Below are 22,206 nucleotides of genomic sequence, written 5' to 3'. Positions count from 1 at the left end.
GGTTAAATCTGCCTTAATCATTCATGTTATAGATTTTTAAGATACACCCACAAATTCAGAATGTTGTTGTTCACATAAAGGGAAAGTGATCTCCAAACTCTGGAAGAGAAAACCAACTTTCTTCCGTCCTTTTTGTCGGCAAGCCTTTCTCAAAAAGAATAATTTAATGGCTAAAACGTTCCATTTATTGATATTTTAGAAAACCAGATAGCTAGGATATTTAAAAACCTCTTTTTCCTTGCCACGTATCTTACATGAAACAACGTAAGCCATTTCTTTATTGGCTGTGAAGTAATGAAATTTCAGTCTCCTTAATTAAAATTAAGATGACCAACATTGGGAGTTTTTAATTTTAAACAAAGCTATGTCCACTTTTAACTGTAAAGGTAAGTTAAGTGTGCTAAAAAACAGATATCAGCAACCTTATTACATCTCTGAAAACCTGAACGATCCTGAACTGACACTTTTTGGGAAACTCACGGTACTATAGCAGCTACAATTTTTAGTGTACGGAGATGTGCCAGTTTGCCTTCTTCCATGCTTTGCTCAATAAAAGTCTGTTTTCGAGAGACTCCTCTATCTGGTGATTGGCTCTTTTTTTAATTAGCCACTCTACAGTGAAGTCAGATTTATTATTTTGTCAGGTATCCTCTTAAATGGGATTTTTCTGTTCTGATTAGACCAATGTGATTCGAAGCCCTTTCAGCAGAAAAGTGCCCAAGTAAAAAGTAAAATCAAATGCAAATAAATGATGATTTACTGTTAGTGGAGTGTAAAAGGCCTCCCTCTCTCTCAGCTGCCTTCAATTCAGGATACTTAGTGAGAATATTTTGAATGCATTCGAAGTATTCTTTAACTTCAGAGTGTTAAAGAATATTTCGAATACATTCAAAATGTACATTCCAGTCCTAAAGAGTGGAAGACAAATGAAGCACCAAATCTGCATTTAGTATAACTGGTTTATAGCTGAACTCTTTTGAGCTGTGATGCTAGGGAAGGCTGTTTATTCCTTGGGCAGCAAAGGTGACTAACAAGCATGGCACTGGAAGGAGAGAGAAAAAAATCACAAAATTCACTGGCGAAAGCAATTATGTTTGGAAGAGTTAATGGGAAAAGGAAGCCAGGCTGCCAGAGAACACGGTGGCTGCAGACCATCAAAGCTGACACCAGCCAGAGCATAGATAAAGGTAAAGGTTCCCCTCGCATATATGTGCTAGTCATTCCCGACTCTAGGGGGCGGTGCTCATCCCCGTATCAAAGCTGAAGAGCCAGCGTTGTCTAAAGACATCTCTGTAGTCATGTGGCTGGCATGACTAAACACCAAAGGCGCACGGAACACTGTTACTTTCCCACCAAAGGTTGTTCCTATTTTTCTACTTGCATTTTTACTTTCAAACTGCTAGGTTGGCAGAAGCTGGGACAAGTCACGGGAGCTCACGCACTAGGGATTCGAAACTGCCAAACTGCCGACCTTTCTGACTGACAAGCTCAGCGTCTTAGCCCCTGAGCCACCGCATCCCAGAGCATAGAACTCCTCAAAGAAAGAGTGCACGTTCAGAAGACGTGGAGAGGGCCTGGCCCTTCGAGCCACCCAGAGTCAGACTCAACTGAATGAATGTATGCTGAATGTTGATTTTATTTATATGCCGCCCTTTTCCCCCCGAAGGGGACTCAGGGCGGCTCACAACTCAACCAGGGAAGGGGGATACAAATAAAAAATTAAAACAACAAAAAACAATGCATGATTAAAAACACACAACAGGCATACCAATTCGAGACGGGGGCAACAGTTCTTTAGCCCCAGGCCTGTCGGAACAGCCAGGTTTTAAGGGCTTTGCGGAAGGCCTGGAGGGTGGTGAGGGTTCGAATCTCCACGGGGAGTTCGTTCCAGAGGGTCGGAGCAGCCACAGAGAAGGCTCTCCTCCGGGTAGTCGCCAGTCGACACTGACCGGCGGATGGAATTCGGAGGAGGCCTAATCTGTGGGATCTAATCGGTCTAGTGGAGGTAATTGGACAGATAACCTCATCGTCATCACAATGAGTGAAAGCCCCAGGGAGAGAGTATGGGGAAGAGGGGATCTTTGCTTACCATGCCGCCAAGGATCCTTCGGCTCCACAGCGCCAGACACGATGTCTTCATCAGAAGGGAAAGTCACGTGCTTTGCCCCAGGCTTAAGCTTTCCCTCATCCACAGACGGGGAGCCCTGGCTTAACAGGTCATCTGCTGGTGTGTCCCCGCTGGCTGTTTCCAAGCTCAAACCGCAGTTCTGAGGAGAGGACTCCGCCTTATCAGGCAAATGGTTATTTTGCTCGGCAGCAGACCGTTCCTTGTCCCCGAGGCATTCTGGAACGGTCGTCCCAAGAGGTTCTGCGACTAAAGGGGTGTTGCTGTCTCCACCGTCGGCCACTTCGTTGACCGATGACCGTTCCTGCCGATGGTTCAAAGCGCCCAACAATTTCAAGTCCTCCTCTGCCCCATCACAACTCTCGGTCTCTTTTGGGTCCTCCTTTAAAGAACACGAGGTACAACGTTCTACAGTATCTCTGACATAAGGGTGGTCCTGGAGGGAGGGAAGGGTCTCTGTACTTTTGGAACAAAACTCCTTAGTGTCTTGAAACGTCTTCACGCCATCTTGGCTCTTGGTCAGTTGGGAAGCAGGCCAGGGGTCAGAGCCTCCCAAAAGGGTCTCCTCTTCCTTCAGCACAGCAGGAGCGGGCAGGAGCAGCAGCACACGGTCTCCCCCTTCAGCAGCTTTTCCTTGTGGCTGCACAGGTGAAACCTGCACACACTCCATAGCCAGGCAGGTGAGGTGGGTGTCTGTCAAAGGGGGAGCGCCTTCTTCCCTTCTCATGAGTCCTTCGGCGTCATTACTTAAGGAACAGAACTCACCTTTTCCCTCCCTATCTTTTGCCGCCCACTCCTTCAGGAAAAGGGAGAGGGGGAAAGCTCTCACGTTTTCCAGGCCTTCTCCCTATGAGCAGTGGTGTAAAGAGACCAAGCTCTTGTTGGCCCAAAGGAAGCTGCTACATGAAGCATGGGTGAAGATTAAAAGAAATGGGGGACAGGGGAGGAGAGATAGAACATGCAAGCCCTCCTCTCTCTCTTTCTCTGTGTAAAATCCTTGTTTGAGATTAGAAGAAAGCTGCTAGAAGACACAGGTCATCAAGGAAACAGCATGGAGAGGGTTGGATTTATGGGAGTGGGGGGGAGTGGAGGATAATTAAATGGGTCCCAGCAATGCCTTCTCTAGCCTGCAAAACAGAGAAAACAATTCGCTTTCGTTATCCTTTCCCCGTAAAAAGGGATCAGGCAGGGCACACCTAAGCCGGAAACGCATCAGGCTTAAATAACAAGACTATTAAAAAGAAAAATCCGTCCGGCGGCAGCAGCAGCTTCTCTCCCTCCCACCAGCAAAGAGGGAAAGAGAGAGAGAGAGAGAGAGGAAAGGAAAAGTTTACTCAAGCAGGAACCCAGCGGAGGCCCGCAAAACAAATAAGCCTGCAGCTGTCAGGAGCCAAACCAAAAAGCACCCGGCGGGGAGGTCGACTTTCCTGGGGCAGAAAAAGATTATTTAAAAAAAGAAATATATAGGGGGCGGGGGGGGGGGCGTTGCTTTTGGCAGAAGCATGCACGTGCAAGGAAAAGTGGGGGGGGGGGATTATCGCCTCCGAGATATGGAGTCAGTCTTGGGGAGGAGGGGTGGAGAGGAAAAGAGACAGACAGATAGATAGATATATAAATAAATGGAGAGGGGGGGGGTCACCGTCCTCTGAGGGGGGAGGAAGGGGGTCTCCGGGGGTGCACAGAAGGAATCTCTCCAGATTAAAAAAACAAGCAAACAAGCGGGAACTCCGGGAGCGGCCAGGCGAAGGAGAGAGAGAGAGGATCCCGTCCAGGCGAAGGTTTTCCTCCCAGGGAGCTGGGCCTCAAGACCCTCTTCCCCCACGTTCTTCGGGTGGGGGGGCAGCAGGAGAGACAAGAGAGAGGCCGCCCGGGAGGAATACGCACCCGGAGGAGCGCCGGGAGTCGGAGGAGGAGGAGAGGACAGGCGGGGAGGGAGCCCGAAAGCCGTTCGCGAGGCAAAGAAAGGCGGAGGAGCAGCCGGTGCGCGAGGCGACCAAGGTCCGCAGCCGCCGCCGCCGCCGCCGCCGCCTCAGGCAGGTGCGGACGCAAAAGAAGACGCCTCTCCCCTTCGCCGCCGCCGCCACCTCCAAGACTAAGTGCGCTTGCGGCCTGCGCATCGGCCGACGCACTTTCGACCAAGCGCTGCCTGAGCGGTTCGGCTTTCGTTCCCGCTCTTTCTCTCACAATCCGGAGGCAGTGCTCGGATTTCCACCGCACCCGGCTTTTCCCTAAGGGAGGGTCCCGCGGTTTGTTTGTTTGTTTTTTTCCCCTCTGCTCTTCACCCTGCCGGTGGGAGTTTGGCGAATCAGCGAGTGGGGTTTGCAAGGCAGCGTTGTGGAGCGGAGCTGCCCCTCCTTCTCCTCCTGGCTTGGCCTCCCCGCTCTCCCCCCCTCCCTTCCCGACTCCAACGAGTGAAAGCGCCTGGTTTGGGTTTCCGTTCCGCACTTTCGGGTTTTCATGCGGTGTCTCGAGGAAAGGGAAGCCCTGAAAAATCTCACCCCGGGTGGTTTCAGACCGGAAAATTGAAACCGGCTTTTAAAAACGCAACATTCAAAAAGAAAGCACGCCGGCGACCGAAAGAGGATGTCGAATGTGGCGATGGGGGAAGCGGACTGAACCAAAACCAAAAAAAAAGCCCCAACCGCCTGACTCTGACGAAAAGCTCACGCTTTCTTAGCTCACTTTCCCAAGGCTACGTAAGGGATGGCTGACGCATGCGTCTTACTCGTCTCCCGGCTCATTAGTCTAAAGCCATAGATTTGGCAGTCCTCCTCTGGCCAGACAGGTCGTTAGTTTAAGCGATCGGCTTAAAGGAAGAGCTTTAAAATGTTTCCGGGCAAAGAGGTCACGCCGCTTCTCCTCACCGTTATCCCGTCGCCTCAGGAGGAGCGAATTGGAGGCTGTCATGAGGAGCTAATTCCAGCCAGGCCCGCGCAAGTTAGTTCACCTTAATTAAAGGGTTTTTACGGAAATGCTACTTTTCTGGGCCAAGGGGAGGTTTTTAGGGTTAGGGGTCCCAACCAGGAGGGCGCCCTGCATCATTATTACATTAGGCTGCCTTGCCCGGCTGGGCCTTTTATCCCGTCCAGCTCTTGATCCCCGTGGTTGATTTTCGGCTCTGCTATAACCCCAAGAAAGAAACCGAGCCAGGATTTTTAAAAAAACATTGTCTGTTAACCCAGAAAACGGTCTTTAAAAAAAAAAAAAGCAGGGCTTCTTAGGAAAATGTGAGTCTTCTGGGGGGAGGGGCACAACCCCCCCCCCCAAACAAACCAGGAATTCCTTTTATAGGTTATTAACTTTTTGTTAAGGTGGAAAGCTTGACGTCAACAAATCATGGTCAACAAATAAGCCTTGGTTTATTGCCACATGAGAAGTAGCCTCCATCTGGATATCATCATCTCCCTTTAATGACCCCCATAATCCCTTGCATTGGGGTGGAGTTTGGGCAATTGAAGGGAGCTGATTGTTTACTGGCCGGATGCCCTTCCCTGTTGCCAGTGCGGAGTTTTATTCAGCAGATATATTCTCATTGTGCCCAGAGAGAGAGAAATATCTGCCTCTACCTAGGATCGAACTCACAGCCTCCTGATTGTGAGGCAAGAGCTCCACCTCTAGGCCATATTATTGAATAAGCCCAGTGATGGGTTGCAGACGGTACACCCCAGTATGGGCCTACCGGATCTTGCCCGGAGCACCGGGTACCATTCTGGTACGGTGCTTCGGAGGGCTCACCTGCCCGCCCAAGCTCCTTACCTGTGCTTAAACTTTTGGCGCTTTCGTACATGCGTATGGCATGTACAACACCTGCGCGGTGCTCCGCCGAGCAGCTGGAACATTGCAGAGGCTTGGGGAAGCATCATTTGACGCTACAACGCATGTGCACGTGAATGTGGGTGACTCCGGGGCCGAATCTGGAACCCACCACTGAATAAGCAGCACGTGGCTGGGTTCACCCAACTTGCTCAGTGGTGAACTAGAACGTGGTTGGTTTGATTTAACAGGATGTCTAAGGGTGTTTTTGATTCGCCAGGTGGCTTTGTGTTAAAATGTTGATGTTTCTCAACTATCAAATCTGAGGAAACCAGTGGTGGGTTCCGGGCGGTAGAGCCCAGTACAGCCGTACCAGTGGTAGCCAGGAGCAGCAGCCACCATATCGGTGCGGTGGCTCGTTTGGCCCACCCACCCACGTTCCTTACCTGTTTTTGAAGCAACTGGGCCAAATTCCCACACAGCATGCGGCGGCCCCTGCTCAATCTCCACCGAGAAGCTGGGTGTTGGAGGGTGGTGGTGTGCGCATGCATGCACAGTGCGCATGCCCGTGGACGCTCGGCATACTGTAGCAACAGGAGCCAGACCCCACCATGGGAGGAAAGCCACCATTCCTGGGCAATGTGTTATGAACTACAGAGATCCTACTATGGCAGTACATAGGTTTGTAACATGTTGCCAGGCGTGGTGGGTTTCCTCAAATTTCCTATACCACTCAGAGGCCCTGATGTTAAGGTGATGTTAGGATGGGTTCAAGAAGACACTTCGTGTTAGATTCCATTCCCTTTCTGGCCAGAGAGTAATAATCTGGGGAAACCCATCACTCTGTGCTACTTTCTAGGGCCCACGTGGGATTGCAGCCAAAATGATGGGTAAGAAACTTCATGCAATTGGAAGACGGGCTTGTTCTGCCTCTTAAGAAACCCATGTGCCAAATATTTGCCTTCATAATTCTGCTAAAAACAACATTTTGACTGGAGAAACTCTCCAAAGCTACGAAATGGATGTAAATACAGAAAACAAAGTATTATTGAATGATCATGCCACGGATGTCTTTCCTTTGCGTTATGTACCTTTGCTCTTAGTTTCAGCATGTCTTAATTTTGGCCTGGGCTCTGTTACTGTGATAAGCTTGAGAAATATATCATGTATTGTTCAACTGGCGGCTTTCATGTCTTTAAGTATATCTAGATACTCGTTAATAAGGGGCAAGTAGCAATAGCAATAGCACTTAGACTTATATACCGCTTTACAGCTCACTCTAAGCGGTTTGCAGAGTCAGCCTCTTGCCCCCAACAATCCGGGTCCTCATTTTACTGACTTTGGAAGAATGGAAGGCAGAGTCAACCTTGAGCCTGGTGGGATTCGAACTGTTAAATTGCAGGCAGGCAGCAGAAGTAGCCTGCATTTCTGCACTCTAACCACTGCACCACCATGGCTCTTATAGGTAATTTCATGCATCCCAGTTATTTTAAGCTACAGCTCCCATAGTCCCTGCTAGCTGAAAGTAATAACAGTTATATTCCAAGTGGTTGTTGACCAATTGTTGCATTAAAAGATGGCGGGCAAAACTGATTAATTGCTCACTCATGAGATTAATCACAACAGCCTTGCTGTCTTCAACAGCGGCCTGCAGAATGTGGCCCCTGTGGGAAGATATTATTGTAAAAGTCCAGAGCTGTGGCTGATTTTTGGAAATAAATTAATTCTGTAGGGGGAAGATCCTATTTAGCTCCTTGTCTGCGGTGATCTTGTACTGACCCTCCCACCCTTTTACAATTAATACTTGAAATGCCTTTGAGAGGCCCAACTTTATTGCCCGTCGCTTTAACTGAGAGAGACACCCCCCCTCCAGTTTTAATACTGAGAAAAGACCATCCAGGGCACTTTGGGCTTCTAGCGGCACCCGCATCCCTCCACCACCATGTCTTGGTAGGTCTTGAGGACCACCATATCATTCTGGTCTAGGTAAAGCATAGCAATGGGGCTGAGCTCTGTGGGGACACAGCAGGCCTTGGGCACTTTGGAGTTCACGGAGTTCAGGATGGTCTGCACCACAGCATGGCTGGAAGAGTTCATGTGGTCGGCCAGCGGGAAGCGGCAGTCCCCCGAGCAGTAGAAAGCATGGTAGCCACTAGGAGCAATGATCCAGTCGTTCCATCCCACCGCCTTGAAATCCACAAAGAGGCGGTGCCTTCTGCACCTGGTGCCGCTTTTCGTCTTCGGCCTCAGGCCCTTGTGCTTCCTGGCAGACGCTGGGGCTTTGGTCGCTCCTCTGCCTCTAACGGGGCGGCTTCTGCTTTGCCTTTTTTGGTTGGTCAGAGGTTGCCCTCTTCGGTCACAGCTGTAGGTGACCAGTAAAGGTCTTTCGAGAGCCCACTGGGCCTCCTCTTGGCCGGGAGAGCGTCTTGCACGCAGGGGAACCTGTTGGCGCGGAAGGTCTTGGCTGCGGTTCGAAGGCTGCACCTCGACCAGAAGGCCAAGGTCACGCTTCCGTTCTCTTGCTTCCCGGAAAGCAGCCGTCACATCAAAACTCACCCACTGGGGCTGGCTGGGAGTCACCAATTTGCACGTGAGGAGCCGGCTCTTGTTTGGGGCCACAGGTGGGGGATCCACGGCGTGGTAAATGTGGATGTATAAGCCGTGGCTTTCCTTCGAGGAGTGGTAGAGACGCAGCTCAAGGGCGGTCAGCTCCTCCTCCACAGGCAGCACGGTGAGGTTGAACAGGAAGTAGAACGCATTTCCTGCGCTTTCAGAGACATGCACCGAATCCTCTAAATGTGGGGGAAATGAGCAGAAGTAAAGAAAACTTGGGACTGACAATTTGAATCAAATAACTACCTTGCTGGAATTAACAGGACGTTTCTTGTCCTGTCGCTTATGTCCTTCTCCAGCCAACCAGTTGTGTCTCAGAAGCTCACAAGTGTGACCTGCAGATAACAGCATGCCTTTCCTTGTCATTTCTATTTAGGACAGGGGTCTCCACCCTGGGCAGCTTTAAGATTTGTGGACTCCAACTCCCAGAATTCCTCAGCCAGCAAAGCAACGGGGTTGTTGCAACAGACATAAATATGAAAACCGGTTCCCACCCTGCTATTGTAACTTCGACCGGTCACTAAATAAACAGTTGAAAGTCGAGAACTACTGAATTGTCTTTCAAATAGAAGTTTAGTCTGGTTCCCAACTTTTCTGGCTTTGCAGATCGGTGGGGGGGGGGGGGAATGGTTCACACAAGCGGCCAGCATGCACATGCGCAGCTCTGTTTGCACCAGAGGCGTGTATGCACGCCTGCCGCTCACAGAAAGGGAGTGCATGTGCACTCACCCGCTGCTTGTGCAAGTGAGTGTGTACATTCCCCTGCCATAAGAGGAACGTTGACTTGAGTCACTAGGATGGGATCCAAAGCCAATTATATTTAAGCCACCCTGCTTTTGCCTTAGGAAGAAAGGAAAGCTTTGGAGGAAGCTTGGAACACATTTACTTTTATGGCTATCGTGTTAGACCAGCCATTTCCTCCCGTGGTTGTAAAACAACAACCACACAAGGAAGTCGCCAGCGCAACACGCTCTCTTTTCTCTGAACTGGAGAATATTTTAGCCGCTGAAATTGGCAGTCAACCAATCTTTGGGGTGACCACGGCTTTCCACGCTCCATAGATGGCACCACAATCCAAATTAACAACTTTTAGTCCCCTTCTCACTTCAGCAGTGACAGCACAAGCCCCCCCCCCCGCTCCCCATTTTCGAGAATAAACAACAGCTACAAAATACAGTGACTTCCATAGACAAACTGTTGGGGAACCTAAAATGCCTGTGGAGATTCACAGTCATCCAGGTCCCGGTTGCCTCAAAGGTGCTTTTTCAAAAGGCCACTGGACTTTCTTTTTTCTCTTGGGGAAGCCTCTTTAGGCATTTGGCTGATTGATATCCCTTGATGTATTACTACCACTACTGGTAAAACCTCACCCGGAATACTGTAACCAGTTTTGGTCACCATACTACAAAAAAGATGTTAAGCTGAGTTCAATGTAGAGATATTTTAGACTGTGATTGTCAAAAAGTTATACCATGTATGGGCTCTGGGAAGTCGGGGGGAGGGAAGGGAGGTGGGGATCTAGGGGGAGGGGGGAAACATAATATGTGTTAAATTCTAAAGTACATGATTGCACTTGTATACTGTGGCTTTTTAATGTTAGTGTTAAAACAGAACAAACCGAATATATTGGAAGGTAATAGAAGTATACTGAAGGGAGGAGTTGAGTAAAAGAAGAAGGAGGGTGGAGAGGGTGAGAGAGAGGAGGAGGAGAAGGAAGGGAGGGAATGGATTAAGAGAGGGAGGGTTAGATAGAGGAGGAGGGGAAGTAGGCGTAGAGGGGTATGTGAGAAGGAAGAATGAAAGTTGGAGGGGGTTGAAAGAGGGTGTATGGTGGGTCAAGGGGGTATATTCGGTTTGTATTGTAGGGGGCATTTTCTATATAAGTGAGGGCTGTGTTTATTACTCAATGTTATATGCCCCGGTTATGCACAGTAAACATGTGATTGTATAGAATAAAATGGAAATAAAAAATATTATGCATTAAAAAAAAAGATGTTGAGGCTTTGGAAAAAGTTCAGAGAAGAGCAAATAAGAGGATCAAAGGCTTGGAGACTGAAACATATAAAAAATGGCTGCAGGATTTGGGTATGGCCAATCTAGAGAAAAGAAGAATTAGAGGTGATAAGATAGCAGTATTCCAGTACTTGAGGCGCTGCCCCCAAAGAAGAGGGGGTGAAATTATTCTCCAAAGCACCTGAAGGCAGGACAAGAAGCAATGGTTGGAAACTAAGCAAGGAGAGAAGCAACCTGGAATTAAGGAGAAACATCCTGACAGTGAGGACAATTTACTGGTGGAACAGCTTGCCACCAAAAATTGTGGGTGTTCCAATTACTGGAGGTTTTTTAAGACGAGGCTGGGCAGTCCCTTGTCTGAGATCATATAGATTCTCCTGCTTGAGCAGGGGGCTGGACTAGCAGACCTCCAAGGCCCCTTGCAGCTCATTCCTTCTACTGAATCGTTCTAATTTTGGATCGTGGTGGTCAGTGGATCTGCCGCGGAATATTTAAAAGAGTTAGAAGAAGTCAGGCTGAAGGTCTGCCTACCTTGGCACTCTCTGCTTTGCTGGCTGCAGATTCTTAAGAAGAAAGAGGAGAATTCACCCTGCCTCCTAAAGCTTCTGTCCTGGAGATAGCTGGTGATTCGCCCCTGGGATCTTTAGCATGCCAACTTGGGCTCATTATCCATTGAGCTAAGTCCTTCCCATTTAAGTAGCCCCATCGGCTTGTGACGTTTATGGCTTTCTGCCCCTCGGCTCTTTTTTCAAGGGAGTTTTATAGGCTCTGATTCCTGCCACCACCTTAAGCTTTGTGCCTCGGTTCCCAAGAGGCAACACAGCCTTTCTCTTCCCTCTCTCCTCCCTCAGCCCCCGTTAAGGTGGGGAATGGAGCCAGGGTCTCACCAACATGATGGAAGGTGCGCACGGTGTTGGCTGTCGCTGCTCGGCCTTCCAGGAAGGGTTGCTCGGTGTCCTTTGGAGAGGCTGGAGGCTGCCTGGAGGAAAACCGGTATAGATCCAGCAGGTACTGGGGGACCAGCAGTTTGGGTTTGGGCTCTGGCCGCCTTTGCAGGCCCAGCCGTTTCAACAGGACGGTTTGGAAGATTTGGAGGGGAAGCTGCTCTGGGATGCGCTTGCTCTTGGGCTCAGCAGTGCCTGGCGATGCCATCTGGAGACTCTCGGATGCCCAGAAGGCGAGAGGTACGAGTAAAATCACCCAAACGGGCAAGTTACCAGAAATCATTGTGGAACTGGCGACGTTGGGGCAAGCGAGGGGGGGGGGGGAAGAGAGAGAGAGAGGGAATGATGGATAAATGTAGCATATAACATAAGATAACGTTTATTGTTGCTTTTTTTCTGTGAATTCACTGGCACACATGAGCAAATGAAATTCTCTGTGCCCGCTTCTCAAAGGAAAATATATAGAATAGAATTCTTCACTGGCCAGGTGTGATTGGACACACAAAGAATTTGTCTCTAGTGCAGAAGCTCACAGTGTGCAATCATGGGTCATAGGTCAATAGGTATATAACGACGCCAACAAAGATACCTGTCACCTGTACATGGAGTCCTCAACTTACAACAGCTTGTTTAGTGACTGTTTGTAATCACTTGGGGCCATTTTTTCACACTTACGACCATTGCAGCCTCCCCAGAGCGACGTGATCGAAATTTAGACACCTGGCAACCGGCTGCAGTGTCCCGGGATCACGTGATCCCCTTTTGCGACCTTCTGACAAACAAAGTCAACGGGGAAGCCAGATCCACTTAACAACCGGTGTCACTAATTGAACAACTGCAGGGGTTCCGTTAAGCACCGTGGCAAGAAAGGTGGTAAAATAGAACCCAACTCAACTCGGCAACTGCCTCTCTTAGCAACAGAAATTTGGGGCGCTTATCTCTGTAAGCCGAGGACTGCTTGTGCTCCTCCCAAACGCCAGCTAAGTAAAGAAGCAGCATTGGTTTTGTAGTCCTTTCTTTTTAACCTACCACCCACCTATCCTGAAGGAGGACTTACTTGCAAAAGTTGAAGTTCTGGGCAAGAATCCATGTTCCTTCCCCCACTTAATGGCCTCTTCCTTGTCCGCTTGCTCTTCAAGCTTTCCCCAGCTCTTCTGGGTCACCCATAGCAGGAAAGCCTCTTGGAGACCTCAGGTCCCCTTGGCCTTCTCTGTCCACCTTGAAATGAGAGAGAAAGCAGGTCCCGGCACTCGTTCAGATTGCCTGGGCTGTGCCCACCCTGCCGGTGGAGGTGCCGGTCTCCCTGCTCTCAGGATGTGATGTCAGCCAGATGAGTGGCCAGAGCCAAAATAAACAAGCGGTTGAAAGTTGTTGCTTCTGTGCACCCTGCAGCAACACCACAGCGGCTCTTTGCCCACCACTGGAGAAGAGCCCCGTGTGTCATCTGTTGGGCCCAGATACAGAAGAAGGGGCATTCGGAGACCTCCGTGCTGGTAGTTGCCAAGATCCGTTTCCCAGATAGCGTCGAGCATGGAAGGGGGCTGCCTTTTCCCACAACCCCGCTTGGTGAAACATTCAGAAGGCCTTTGCTACACTGGGCCATTATTCAGATGTCATCATGTCAACCTGTGTCGGAGCTCATTCTGCCAGCCCTTGTACTTTAGCTGCCATTGGCCTGGATTTTATTCCAGATTTTAGTTGTTATTTATTATTTTATACTAGAATTTTTAACTGAGCGTTTTTATCTGTTCTGGTCTAAGACTATAATAAACTAATTGATTGATAGCAGCCATCGCCTAGATTGTGAGGGTTCTGATGGGAAAACATTTCTGAAAGTGGCTAGACAAAGTTTCTCAACCTTGGTGACTTTTAGATGTACAGACTTCAACTCCCAGAATTCCCAAACTTCCAAGAAGAAGAAGAAGAACTGTGGGAAGCTTGATGCTCTGAGCTTGTTGGTTTTTTTGCCGGTGTTTCATTACCCAACTGGGTTACATCACCAGTGCTACATTTACAGGATTTACAGAGCTCAAACCTCACATCCTTCTAGCACTGATGATGTTATCTAGTTTGGTAATGAAATGTCTGCAAGAAAACAAGCTTAGAGAGCAACGAGAATCCCACAGTCGTCCTCTTCTCCTCCTCCACTACACAAATTCTTCTGGTATGGATGACGTTACCTAGCTTGGTAATGAGACCCTTGCAAGAGAACCACCAAGCTCTGATAGCACGAAGGATCTCACTGTATGGCCTTTTGTCACACAGGTCTAGCAGCCCTTTCCTAGTCTTCTGTCCCTGGAATGGGTCTTCGCCATTAGCCCCGCAGAGCAACCCCAAATCAACGCTGGTTTTTATGTCGAACCCTGTAGCTGTTTCTTTAATGTTCATCCATCGCAGGTCACATTCCATCAGAAACCCACATCACAACACAAGCCAGCCTTGCCAACATCCTCCCCTCCCCCCAAACACCCCCTGGCCCCATGCCCAGGAGTGCCGCAGGTCTGAGCCGGGTTCTTATCAGGCCGGTTGGAGAGGGCTTCCAGCGGCCAGGAACTTCCTCTCCTTCCAGACAACACACTGGGAGAATGAGCTGTCTGTGGAAAGAGCGCATAAACAGGGCATAAACAGAAGAGGGAAGCCAGAGGCCTTCAGCCAGCGCAGGACGTTTGGAACAAACACACCACACAGGAATGTTGTCTGACCAGGGACTCGGGGGGGGGGGGGTGTTGTCTCTCCCGAGACTCAAACCCGGAGCTTTTCGTCCCAGAAACCCGTCTGTGTCTCGAAGCAAAAGCTGGAAAATATTTTGCTCGCTCATAGCAAGCATACGTGATATTCCCGGTGCCTGTGTCTGGGATTCAGCCAGGCCTCCTGTTGTTCAGCCACATCTCCAGAGAGTCATCGGGGGGTGGAGGGAGGTCACCGTAGCTACAACTGCCCCCCTTCCCCGGGCTGAATTATGCGCCAGGAGGGCATAGTCCTCTTTGGGCTAATTTTCTGGGCATGAAAACCAATTAATTATCCTTTAGCCAACATTTCCCAGGGCTCTTTTGATTCCTCTTCAACCCATCAGGCCACTATGGAGCTGCCCACGGTACGTTACAGCAGGGGTGTCTAACTTTGGCGACTTTTAAGACCCGTGGACTTCAATTCCCATAATTCCCCAGCCAGCCATGCTGGGAAGTCTGTAGGTCTTAAAAGTGGCCAGGTTTGGACACTCTTTTAGTTCATAGTTTACTTTATTGTCATTGCATCTCATACAACGAAATGAAATGCCATCTTCAGTGTACATTATACATTAAACAAATAAAACAAAAACACACATCCTTCACACTCTATACAATTGTATTGAAAACCCCTGATACTGCATTCATATTGCACCATACAGTAGAATTCAATAGAGTTCCTTCTCTGGGATAGAAGCTGTTTTTCTGCCTCTTTGTCCTTGTTTTTATTGCCCTGTACCGTCTGCCTGGTGGTAATAGTTCAAAAATAAAAAAAGGTGCCCAGGATGAGATGGATCTTTAAGAATGTTTGAACTTTCTTAAGGCAGCAGGAGCTGTAAAGCTCTTCCAAAGAGGGGAGTGGGCAGCCCAGGATCCTCTGGGCAATGACGTTGACCCTCTGGAGCTCTGCCCTATCTGCCACTGTGCAGTTGGCAAACCAGACACAGGCGCAGCGAGTTCAAATACACTCTCTGACTCTTTGTGACAGTAACAAGAAAGAAGCTGCCGCTGATTGTCTTAATTCTGAAGTGAAGTTACAGAAGGAAAGCTAAGAACGGTTTCTTAAGCCAGCCCTCTCCCCCCCCCCAAATCTGATGCCACACCGAATCAGAAGCAGCCTAGGATTGGCTATCCTGGTTTATTCAGAGAACAGCTTGCTCGGGTGTCTTTCCTTGCGTCCGAGTTGTTTTAAAAGCGTAGCCAGTTCTTTGACCCGAGTGGTCATTTGGAGAGCTGGATCTCTACAGATGCTTTTGGTGGCCAGCCAGGTCCAATTTGAAAGGAGAGAATTCCCAAATCGGCTAGAGCAGAGAGGGTCGTTTTGCATGTACCGGATCATCGTGGTCGAAAAGACGGCAAGATTGGTGCGGCGAATTGTACCAACGTATACAGGTAGTCCTCAATTTACAACCCATTCGTTTAGTGACCGTTCGAAGTGACAATGAGACTGAAGAAAAGCGACATGACCATTTTTCACACAACTATGGGTGCAGCGTCTTCATGGACGCAGGGTCAAAATTCGGACGCTTGGCAACTGACTCGTATTTATGGCGGTCGCAGTGTCCCGGGATCATGCGACCCTTTGCCGACCATCTGACAAGCAAAGTCAGTGGGGAAAGCCAGATTCACTTAGCAACCGTGTGACTAACTTTGCAGTGATTCACTTAACAACTGTAGCAAGAAAAACTCCAGAACGGTCTCGCTTAGCAACAGAAATTTTGGGCTCAATTGTGGTCCTAATTCAAGCTGTATCAAGCCCTCTGCTCCTAAAATAGAGATTTGGTCCTTTGATGGGCCAAATTTGACTCGGTGCCAACTAAGGCCTTGCAATCCCAAATTCTGCAGAAGATGGAGAAAGTTGGAGAAGATACCGCTCTGGCCAAACACTTAAAGGCCAGGCTGGGGCCTTTAATGTAAAAGATCAAAGATACATGTGAACCCTGGTGGGCGCAGTGGTTAGAATGCAACATTGCAGGCCAACTCTGCGGACCGCCAGCAGTTCGATCCCGACTGCTTCGAGGTTGGTAAATTGAGGACTCAAAGAGTGTGGAGGGCAATATGTGGACTCTGTAAAACTGCTTAGAGAGGGCTGTAAAGTGGGGTATAAGTCTCGAATGCTCTTGGCTATTGTCGTTTTCTCCCACCTAATTGCCGTCTTGCTTTGCTTCGGAGACTGGCGCTGTCCTTGGCCGCTGCGCTCTTTCTCCCGTTGAACTGTGGAAAACATCCCCTCTGCCGATGACTTGGGCTTGGCCGCCTGCCGGAGGGGATGTTGGCACAGCAAGGAAGCGTCAACTTGGTGCCGCCACCATCCAGAGCTGGAAAATAGGCTGTCCTTGTGCAGCTGCACTTCCTGTTTACAAGGCTGTGTAAGCCTAGGTTAACTCTGTGGTGTCCAGCAGATTGCAGAGAGGATGAGCTGGACGGGCAGGCAGGATTGCCAGCTAGGCCAGACTTTTTTATAAAACATAGATAGATAGATAAATAGATGGATGGATGGATGGATGATAGATGATAGATAGATAGATAGATGATAGATAGATAGATGATAGATAGATGATAGATGGATGGATGGATGGATGGATGGATGGATAGATAGATAGATAGATAGATAGATAGATAGATAGATAGATAGATAGATAGATAGATAGATGATAGATGATAGATAGATAAATAGATAGATAGATAGATAGATAGATAGATAGATAGATAGATAGATAGATAGATAGATGAATGGATGATAGGCTAGATAGGCGGATGGATGGATGGATGGATAGATAGATAGATAGATAGATGATAGATAGATAAATAGATAGATAGATAGATAGATAGATAGATAGATAGATAGATAGATGATAGATAGATAGATAGATGATAGATAGATGAATGGATGATAGGCTAGATAGGTGGATGGATGGATGATAAATAGACGGATGGACGGATGGATGGATGGATGGATGGATGGATGGATGGATGGATGGATGATAGGCTAGATAGTCGGATGGATGGATGATAGATAGATGGATGGATGGATGGATGATAGGCTAGATAGGCGGATGGATGGATGGATTATAAATGGATGGATGGATGGATGGATGGATGGATGGATGGATGGATGGATGATAGGCTAGATAGTCGGATGGATGGATGGATGATAGGCTAGATAGTCGGATGGATGGATGATAGATAGATGGATGGATGGATGGATGGATGGATGGATGGATGGATGGATGGATGATAGGCTAGATAGTCGGATGGATGGATGGATGGATGATAGGCTAGATAGGCGGATGGATGGATGGATTATAAATAGATGGATGGATGGATGGATGGATGGATGGATGGATGGATGGATGGATGATAGGCTAGATAGTCGGATGGATGGATGGATGGATGGATGGATGGATGGATGATAGATAGATAGATAGATAGATAGATAGATAGATAGATAGATAGATAGATAGATAGATAGATAATCAGGTAGGTAGGTAGATAGATAGATGATAGACAGACAGACACTCCACATTTCTAAACTACCCGACTCCTTATCTGTGGAGATTCTCAGTCATCCAGTCACGGCTACCCCAAAGGTTCAACTGGACTTTGTTTTTCCTTGAAGACATTTTCCTTTTCCTCCAAGAAGCTTTTTTGTTCTGACTGATGGAGAATGAAAAGATTTTATATTCCTTGCAGTCACCTGGTCCCCTCCTTCAAATGGTGCATGAGTATGAAAAGAATTCCCAGAAAAAAAAGGGGGGGGGGATTGCACACTACAGCAGTGTTTCTCAACCTTGGCAACTTGAAGATGTCCGGAATTCAACTCCCAGAATTCCCCAGCCAGCGAATGCTGGCTGGGGAATTCTGGGAGTTGAATTCCGGACATCTTCAAGTTGCCAAGGTTGAGAAACACTGCACTACAGGATTTGGGGTGCCCCCGAGGACGTAGGGCTGAGGCCTCAGCAACTCTCAGAGAGCGAACAACCAGATAATCGGCAAGGAATATAAATCTTTCCCTCCTCCCCCATTCAGTCAGAACTGAAGAAGCTTCTTGGATGAGGAGTGAAACCTCTTCTGGCAAAACCAGAAAGTCCAGCTGCCTTTCAAAAGAAAGCACCTTTGGGATACCCATCTCCTTCAAGGAGGCACAATTTACCATTCCCAGATTCCTTAACCAGGGAACAAGGCTTTAAAATAATGCCTATTTTTACATATTTGGATTTTGACCCCAAATCTATACACTTAAGTATATGTTAAGGGTCTACTGTGTTTCCCCGAAAATAAGACAGGGTCTTATTTTCTTTTCGCCCCCGAAATAAGTGCTTGGCTTTATTTTCGGGGAGGTCTTATTATTTTTGAGGTGCAGGGGGCAGCGAGCGTGGTCCAAGGTGGCGCAGTGGTTAAAAGCAGCACTGCAGGCTACTGCTAGATCAGCAGGTCAGCGGTTCAAATCTCACCGGCTCAGGGTTGACTCAGCCTTCCATCCTTCCGAGGTGGGTAAAATGAGGACCCAGATTGTTGGGGGCAATATGCTGACTCTCTGTAAACCGCTTAGAGAGGCCTGAAAGGCCTATGAAGCGGTATATAAGTCTACTGCTATTGCTATTGCTATTGCTATTGGTCACCACATGGCTGCTGCTGTGTTGCAATATTTTTGGGGAGGGCTTATTTCAGCACATGCGCTCAAAAGCCCGATTGGGCTTATTATCCGGGGAGGTCTTGTTTTCAGGAAAACAGGGTAGGTTTTCACAGTCTGTTCCTTTAATACAGAGGTGTCCAACCTTGGCCAACTTTAAATCTTGTGGACTTTCTGGGAGTTGAAGTCCATTCCTCAAGAAAGTTTTATTGGAAATGTCACATTGGCACAAGTAGGTGAAAATCACGGGAACCTTTAGTCAGTTTTCACCTAATTAAAAGTTTTCCCTCAACTCCAAAACAGTCACATGGTCTAATCAAGGCACTGTCTGGTTGTCTAGTAACATTACTCCTCCTTGCTCTGGCCTGCTGTGTGGATGTCCTTGGTTCCCAAGAGAAAGTATTTTATTTTGACTACGAAACCCCAGCTATCTCTAATCCCTCCTCCCTATCCCTCAGCTCCAGTGTGGCAACACTGAAGCCCCAAGATGGCTTCGGCCAGGTCAGCTTCAGGGTTGACGCAAGTCTTAAGTCTTAGGAGCCAAGGTGGCGCAGTGGTTAAATGCAGCACTGCAGGCTACTGCTAGATCAGCAGGTCAGCGGTTCAAATCTCACCGGCTCAGGGTTGACTCAGCCTTCCATCCTTCCGAGGTGGGTAAAATGAGGACCCAGATTGTTGGGGGCAATATGCTGACTCTCTGTAAACCGCTTAGAGAGGCCTGAAAGGCCTATGAAGCGGTATATAAGTCTACTGCTATTGCTATTAAAATTGCCAAGGTTGGAGACCCCCCAATCTAAAACATCTGGAGGGCATCACCTCCCGTTGTTTATTATCTTTAATTCCGAATGAAGTTGCGTTATCTTTCCCCCCCCCCCTTTCTTTTTAAGCAGGGATCGACAATGACGGTGCCCGTAGCTGTCCTGCGCCTACCCCGTGGACCCGACGGGCCAAGTCGCGGTTTTGATCCCAACTCCCCTCGCTTCCAGGCTCTGGGCCCCAGCAGCCTGTCTACCAGAGCATTCAAGGACTCAGCTAACCTGGAGCAGGAGCAAGAAGCACGGGTCGCTCTGCGGGAACGCTACTTGCGCAGCCTCCTGGCCATGGCTGGGCAGCCGGTGAACTTCGCCATGTACGAGAAGGTGGACGTCACGGCCTTATTCAGAGCCTCGGACATCGACATCCTGAACTTCCAGGTTTCTCAGCTTCAGACTCCTCTGGGGGTTCAGAGGGAAGCCCTCCTGCGTTGCTCGGACATGATCGCGTATTCCTTTGAAGTCTGAAGGGCGGCCTCTTTGGAATGGAGAGCCTCGGGTTATGGCAGAGACTCAGACTTGCGTCCGGTCACTTTTTGTTTTTGAGTCGCAGCTCTTAAAATAAATTCCGACATCCACAGCAAACGAAGCCATCGGGATTTCTCTGTAAGATCAGAGCAGCCGGATCTCCGATTCATCTACAGCAGGGGTGTCGAACTCGATTTCATTGAGGGCCGCATCAGCTTTGTCTTTGACCTTGGGGAGCCAGGGTGGGCATTGACATCACTCGTGTTGGGGGCTCCTGTGGTGGCCTGCCAGCAAAAACGGGCTCCTGAGCTCCGTTTCCAGCTGCGACGCCCTCCTTGCAACCCTCTGCCAGCGGAAGCAGAGCTCAGGAGGGCCGCATGCAGCTCCCCCCCCCCAGCTCCATTTTCGCTGGCAGAGGCACCGCGGGCCAGTCCTTCTGTCAGGCCTGGACGCCATCTTTCGCATTGGGGCTTCAGACCCGCCACATTTAGTGCTGTGGGAAATTGGGAGGAGGGATTATATGGAGTAAAGGAGAGAAACAGTCAAAATAACATTCCTTTCTCAGAGAGTCAAGGACGCCTTGCCCTGCACCTGGAGTGGTGTGACTGGGAGGCATCTCCAGCTGGGAGGGTGCCTCATTGGATCATGTGACGGACAGGTGGGTGATGGGCAGGGACTTGGACTTTCATTTGGGTGGGGGGGAAACGTGGAAACTTTCAGATTTGGGTTGTGCCAATACGACATCTTTAATAAAATGGAACTTTGAGGAACCTCAAGCCTCGGAGTCCTCTTTCGTTGGGGGCGTAACTTGGAACCCTGACATCTTCACTGTTTCCAGGGGAGCCCCGCAGACCAGATCTAAGCACCCCATGGGCCACATCCGGCCCCCGGGCCTTAGGTTTGACACCCATGAATTGGAGGGAGGGAGGGAGGGCGGCAGTACAGAGCTAACATCTCAAACCTCTTTGCCTTTTTTTTTTCAAACTTTATTTTTCTGACAAAAACAAAAAACAGCAATGTGTACAGCATTATTACACAGCAGGGTTAACGTGAGCCCTCCCCCCGGGGGAGGGGGGGAAACGGGAGCCAGCAGGGCAAGAAGTCAGCAGCGTGGCCTTGCCCCAGGAATTCGTCCTAGTGGCGGTAGTGAGGGCTCCGGGATCGTGACCGCGAGTGCCTGCGAGAAACCGAAGAACAAAGGCATGAAGGGAAGTGGGAAACTTGGTGGGAACAACAACCAGGGGGCTCCTGCTTCACCGGCATGTTTCCTTTTCACTATTCAGGCACAAAATTGCCCACTGACGGCTTTGGGGGGTGGGAGAGAAACGTATTTCTGGCTCTTAAGTGAGCTTTGCCTTGGTTCCTTTCAAGTAGAGCAGGGATGGGGTAACTATGGCCCCTTTAGGACCTGTGGACTTCAACTGCCAGAGGTAGGTAGGTAGATAGAGGGAGAAAAAGAGAGAGAACTACAGTAGGTAGGGAGAGACAGAGAGTAGTTAGGTAGTTAAGTAGGTAGGTAGATAAAGGGATAGAGAGAGAAAAAATAGAGAGATAGAGAAATACAGTAGGTAGTGAGAGAGAGGGTAGCTAGGGAGAGAGAAATAGAGAAAGAAATAGGGAGATAGAGAAATACAGTAGGTAGGTAGGGGGAGAGAGGGTGTAGGTAGGTAGATAGAGGGAGAGAGAAATAGAAATACAGTAGATAGGGAGAGAGAAGTAGGTAGGTACATAGGTAAATAGAGGGGGGGAAGAGGGAGAGAAAAAGAAACACAGTAGATAGGGAGAGCAAGAGAGAGAGTAGGTGGGTAGGTAGATGTTTCCAGGTGTATTTATCCATGTGCTGGAGAAGGAAATAGCTGACAATCTGCAGCACCTAAGACTTTGTTTCTGCTGGCACAACACTTAATCAATCTAATTCTTATCAATCAGTTAAAGAGCTTTCCAAAAGGGAAAAAAAACTTTTTGCACTCTGCAAATCTTCCAAAACGGCCCTCCCTTTTTTTTAAAAAGGCATGAATAGTTGGGGGGGGGGCCTTGCAGAATGCTTCTGGGGGGACGGCGGGGGGGCAAAAACAAGCAAAAAATGACCCATTTTTTGCAAAAACAAGCCCATTTTTTG

The 22,206-nt window shown here is 48.8% G+C and overlaps 4 protein-coding genes across 7 annotated transcripts in view; 1 reads left to right on the top strand and 3 right to left on the bottom strand.

Moving 5' to 3' along the window:
* PPP1R37 (protein phosphatase 1 regulatory subunit 37) overlaps window positions 1-4,199 on the bottom strand; it is a 46,020-nt gene extending 41,821 nt beyond the window's left edge. Inside the window, exons 1-2 of one of the 2 annotated variants that reach the window (XM_087727873.1) lie at window positions 4,010-4,199; window positions 2,090-3,252 (exon numbers count right to left, since the gene is read on the bottom strand). In XM_087727873.1, the coding sequence (XP_087583999.1) occupies window positions 2,090-2,852 (763 nt within the window). In that variant the 5' untranslated portion in view covers window positions 2,853-3,252; window positions 4,010-4,199. Of the gene's footprint in view, window positions 1-2,089; window positions 3,608-4,009 lie in introns of those variants that run through there. The other variant, XM_087727872.1, reaches the window with a different exon arrangement.
* A 609-nt stretch (window positions 4,200-4,808) lies between these two features.
* On the top strand, window positions 4,809-20,857 carry GEMIN7 (gem nuclear organelle associated protein 7). 3 transcript variants are annotated; one of them, XM_087727566.1, is made up of 2 exons: window positions 4,809-5,062; window positions 19,695-20,857. In XM_087727566.1, exons 1-2 carry the CDS (start codon window positions 4,952-4,954, stop codon window positions 20,085-20,087), a joined length of 504 nt encoding a protein of 167 aa, XP_087583692.1. In that variant the 5' UTR covers window positions 4,809-4,951; the 3' UTR covers window positions 20,088-20,857. The 3 variants fall into 3 exon arrangements, with proteins under 3 accessions (XP_087583692.1, XP_087583693.1, XP_087583694.1); XM_087727567.1 differs by having other exon boundaries at window positions 4,822-5,062; window positions 19,698-20,857; XM_087727568.1 differs by lacking the exon at window positions 4,809-5,062 and adding an exon at window positions 16,282-16,541 and having other exon boundaries at window positions 19,698-20,857.
* LOC106540084 (bone morphogenetic protein 2) lies at window positions 7,738-12,637 on the bottom strand. The gene is made up of 3 exons (XM_014055083.2): window positions 12,506-12,637; window positions 11,392-11,738; window positions 7,738-8,670 (listed from the first exon to the last, which is right to left on the bottom strand). The coding sequence occupies exons 2-3, from the start codon at window positions 11,729-11,731 to the stop codon at window positions 7,793-7,795; spliced, it is 1,218 nt and encodes a 405-aa protein (XP_013910558.2). The 5' UTR covers window positions 11,732-11,738; window positions 12,506-12,637; the 3' UTR covers window positions 7,738-7,792.
* A 200-nt stretch (window positions 20,858-21,057) lies between the features above and the next one.
* Window positions 21,058-22,206, bottom strand: part of CLASRP (CLK4 associating serine/arginine rich protein) — a 36,190-nt gene continuing 35,041 nt past the window's right edge. The window contains exon 22 of the mRNA XM_087728375.1: window positions 21,058-21,264. Coding sequence (XP_087584501.1) covers window positions 21,222-21,264 — 43 coding nt within the window. The 3' untranslated portion in view covers window positions 21,058-21,221. The remainder of the gene's footprint in view (window positions 21,265-22,206) is intronic.

Source organism: Thamnophis sirtalis, unplaced genomic scaffold, assembly GCF_051295495.1.
Source record: "Thamnophis sirtalis isolate CommonGarterSnake01/CBP01778 unplaced genomic scaffold, rThaSir2_p1.2 scaffold_13, whole genome shotgun sequence".
NCBI lineage: Eukaryota > Metazoa > Chordata > Lepidosauria > Squamata > Natricidae > Thamnophis > Thamnophis sirtalis.
This window is presented reverse-complemented; position numbering and strand designations above follow the sequence as displayed.

Coding starts and splice junctions, on each gene's coding strand:
- GEMIN7 (XM_087727568.1), top strand. CDS start 16,413: ATGACTTGGGCTTGGCCGCCTGCCGGAGGGGATGTTGGCACAGCAAGG. Junction 16,542..19,697: donor CACTTCCTGTTTACAAGGCT/GTGTAAGCCTAG, acceptor CTTTTTAAGCAG/GGATCGACAATGACGGTGCC.
- LOC106540084 (XM_014055083.2), bottom strand. CDS start 11,731: ATGATTTCTGGTAACTTGCCCGTTTGGGTGATTTTACTCGTACCTCTC. Junction 8,671..11,391: donor GCGCACCTTCCATCATGTTG/GTGAGACCCTGG, acceptor CCCCACATTTAG/AGGATTCGGTGCATGTCTCT.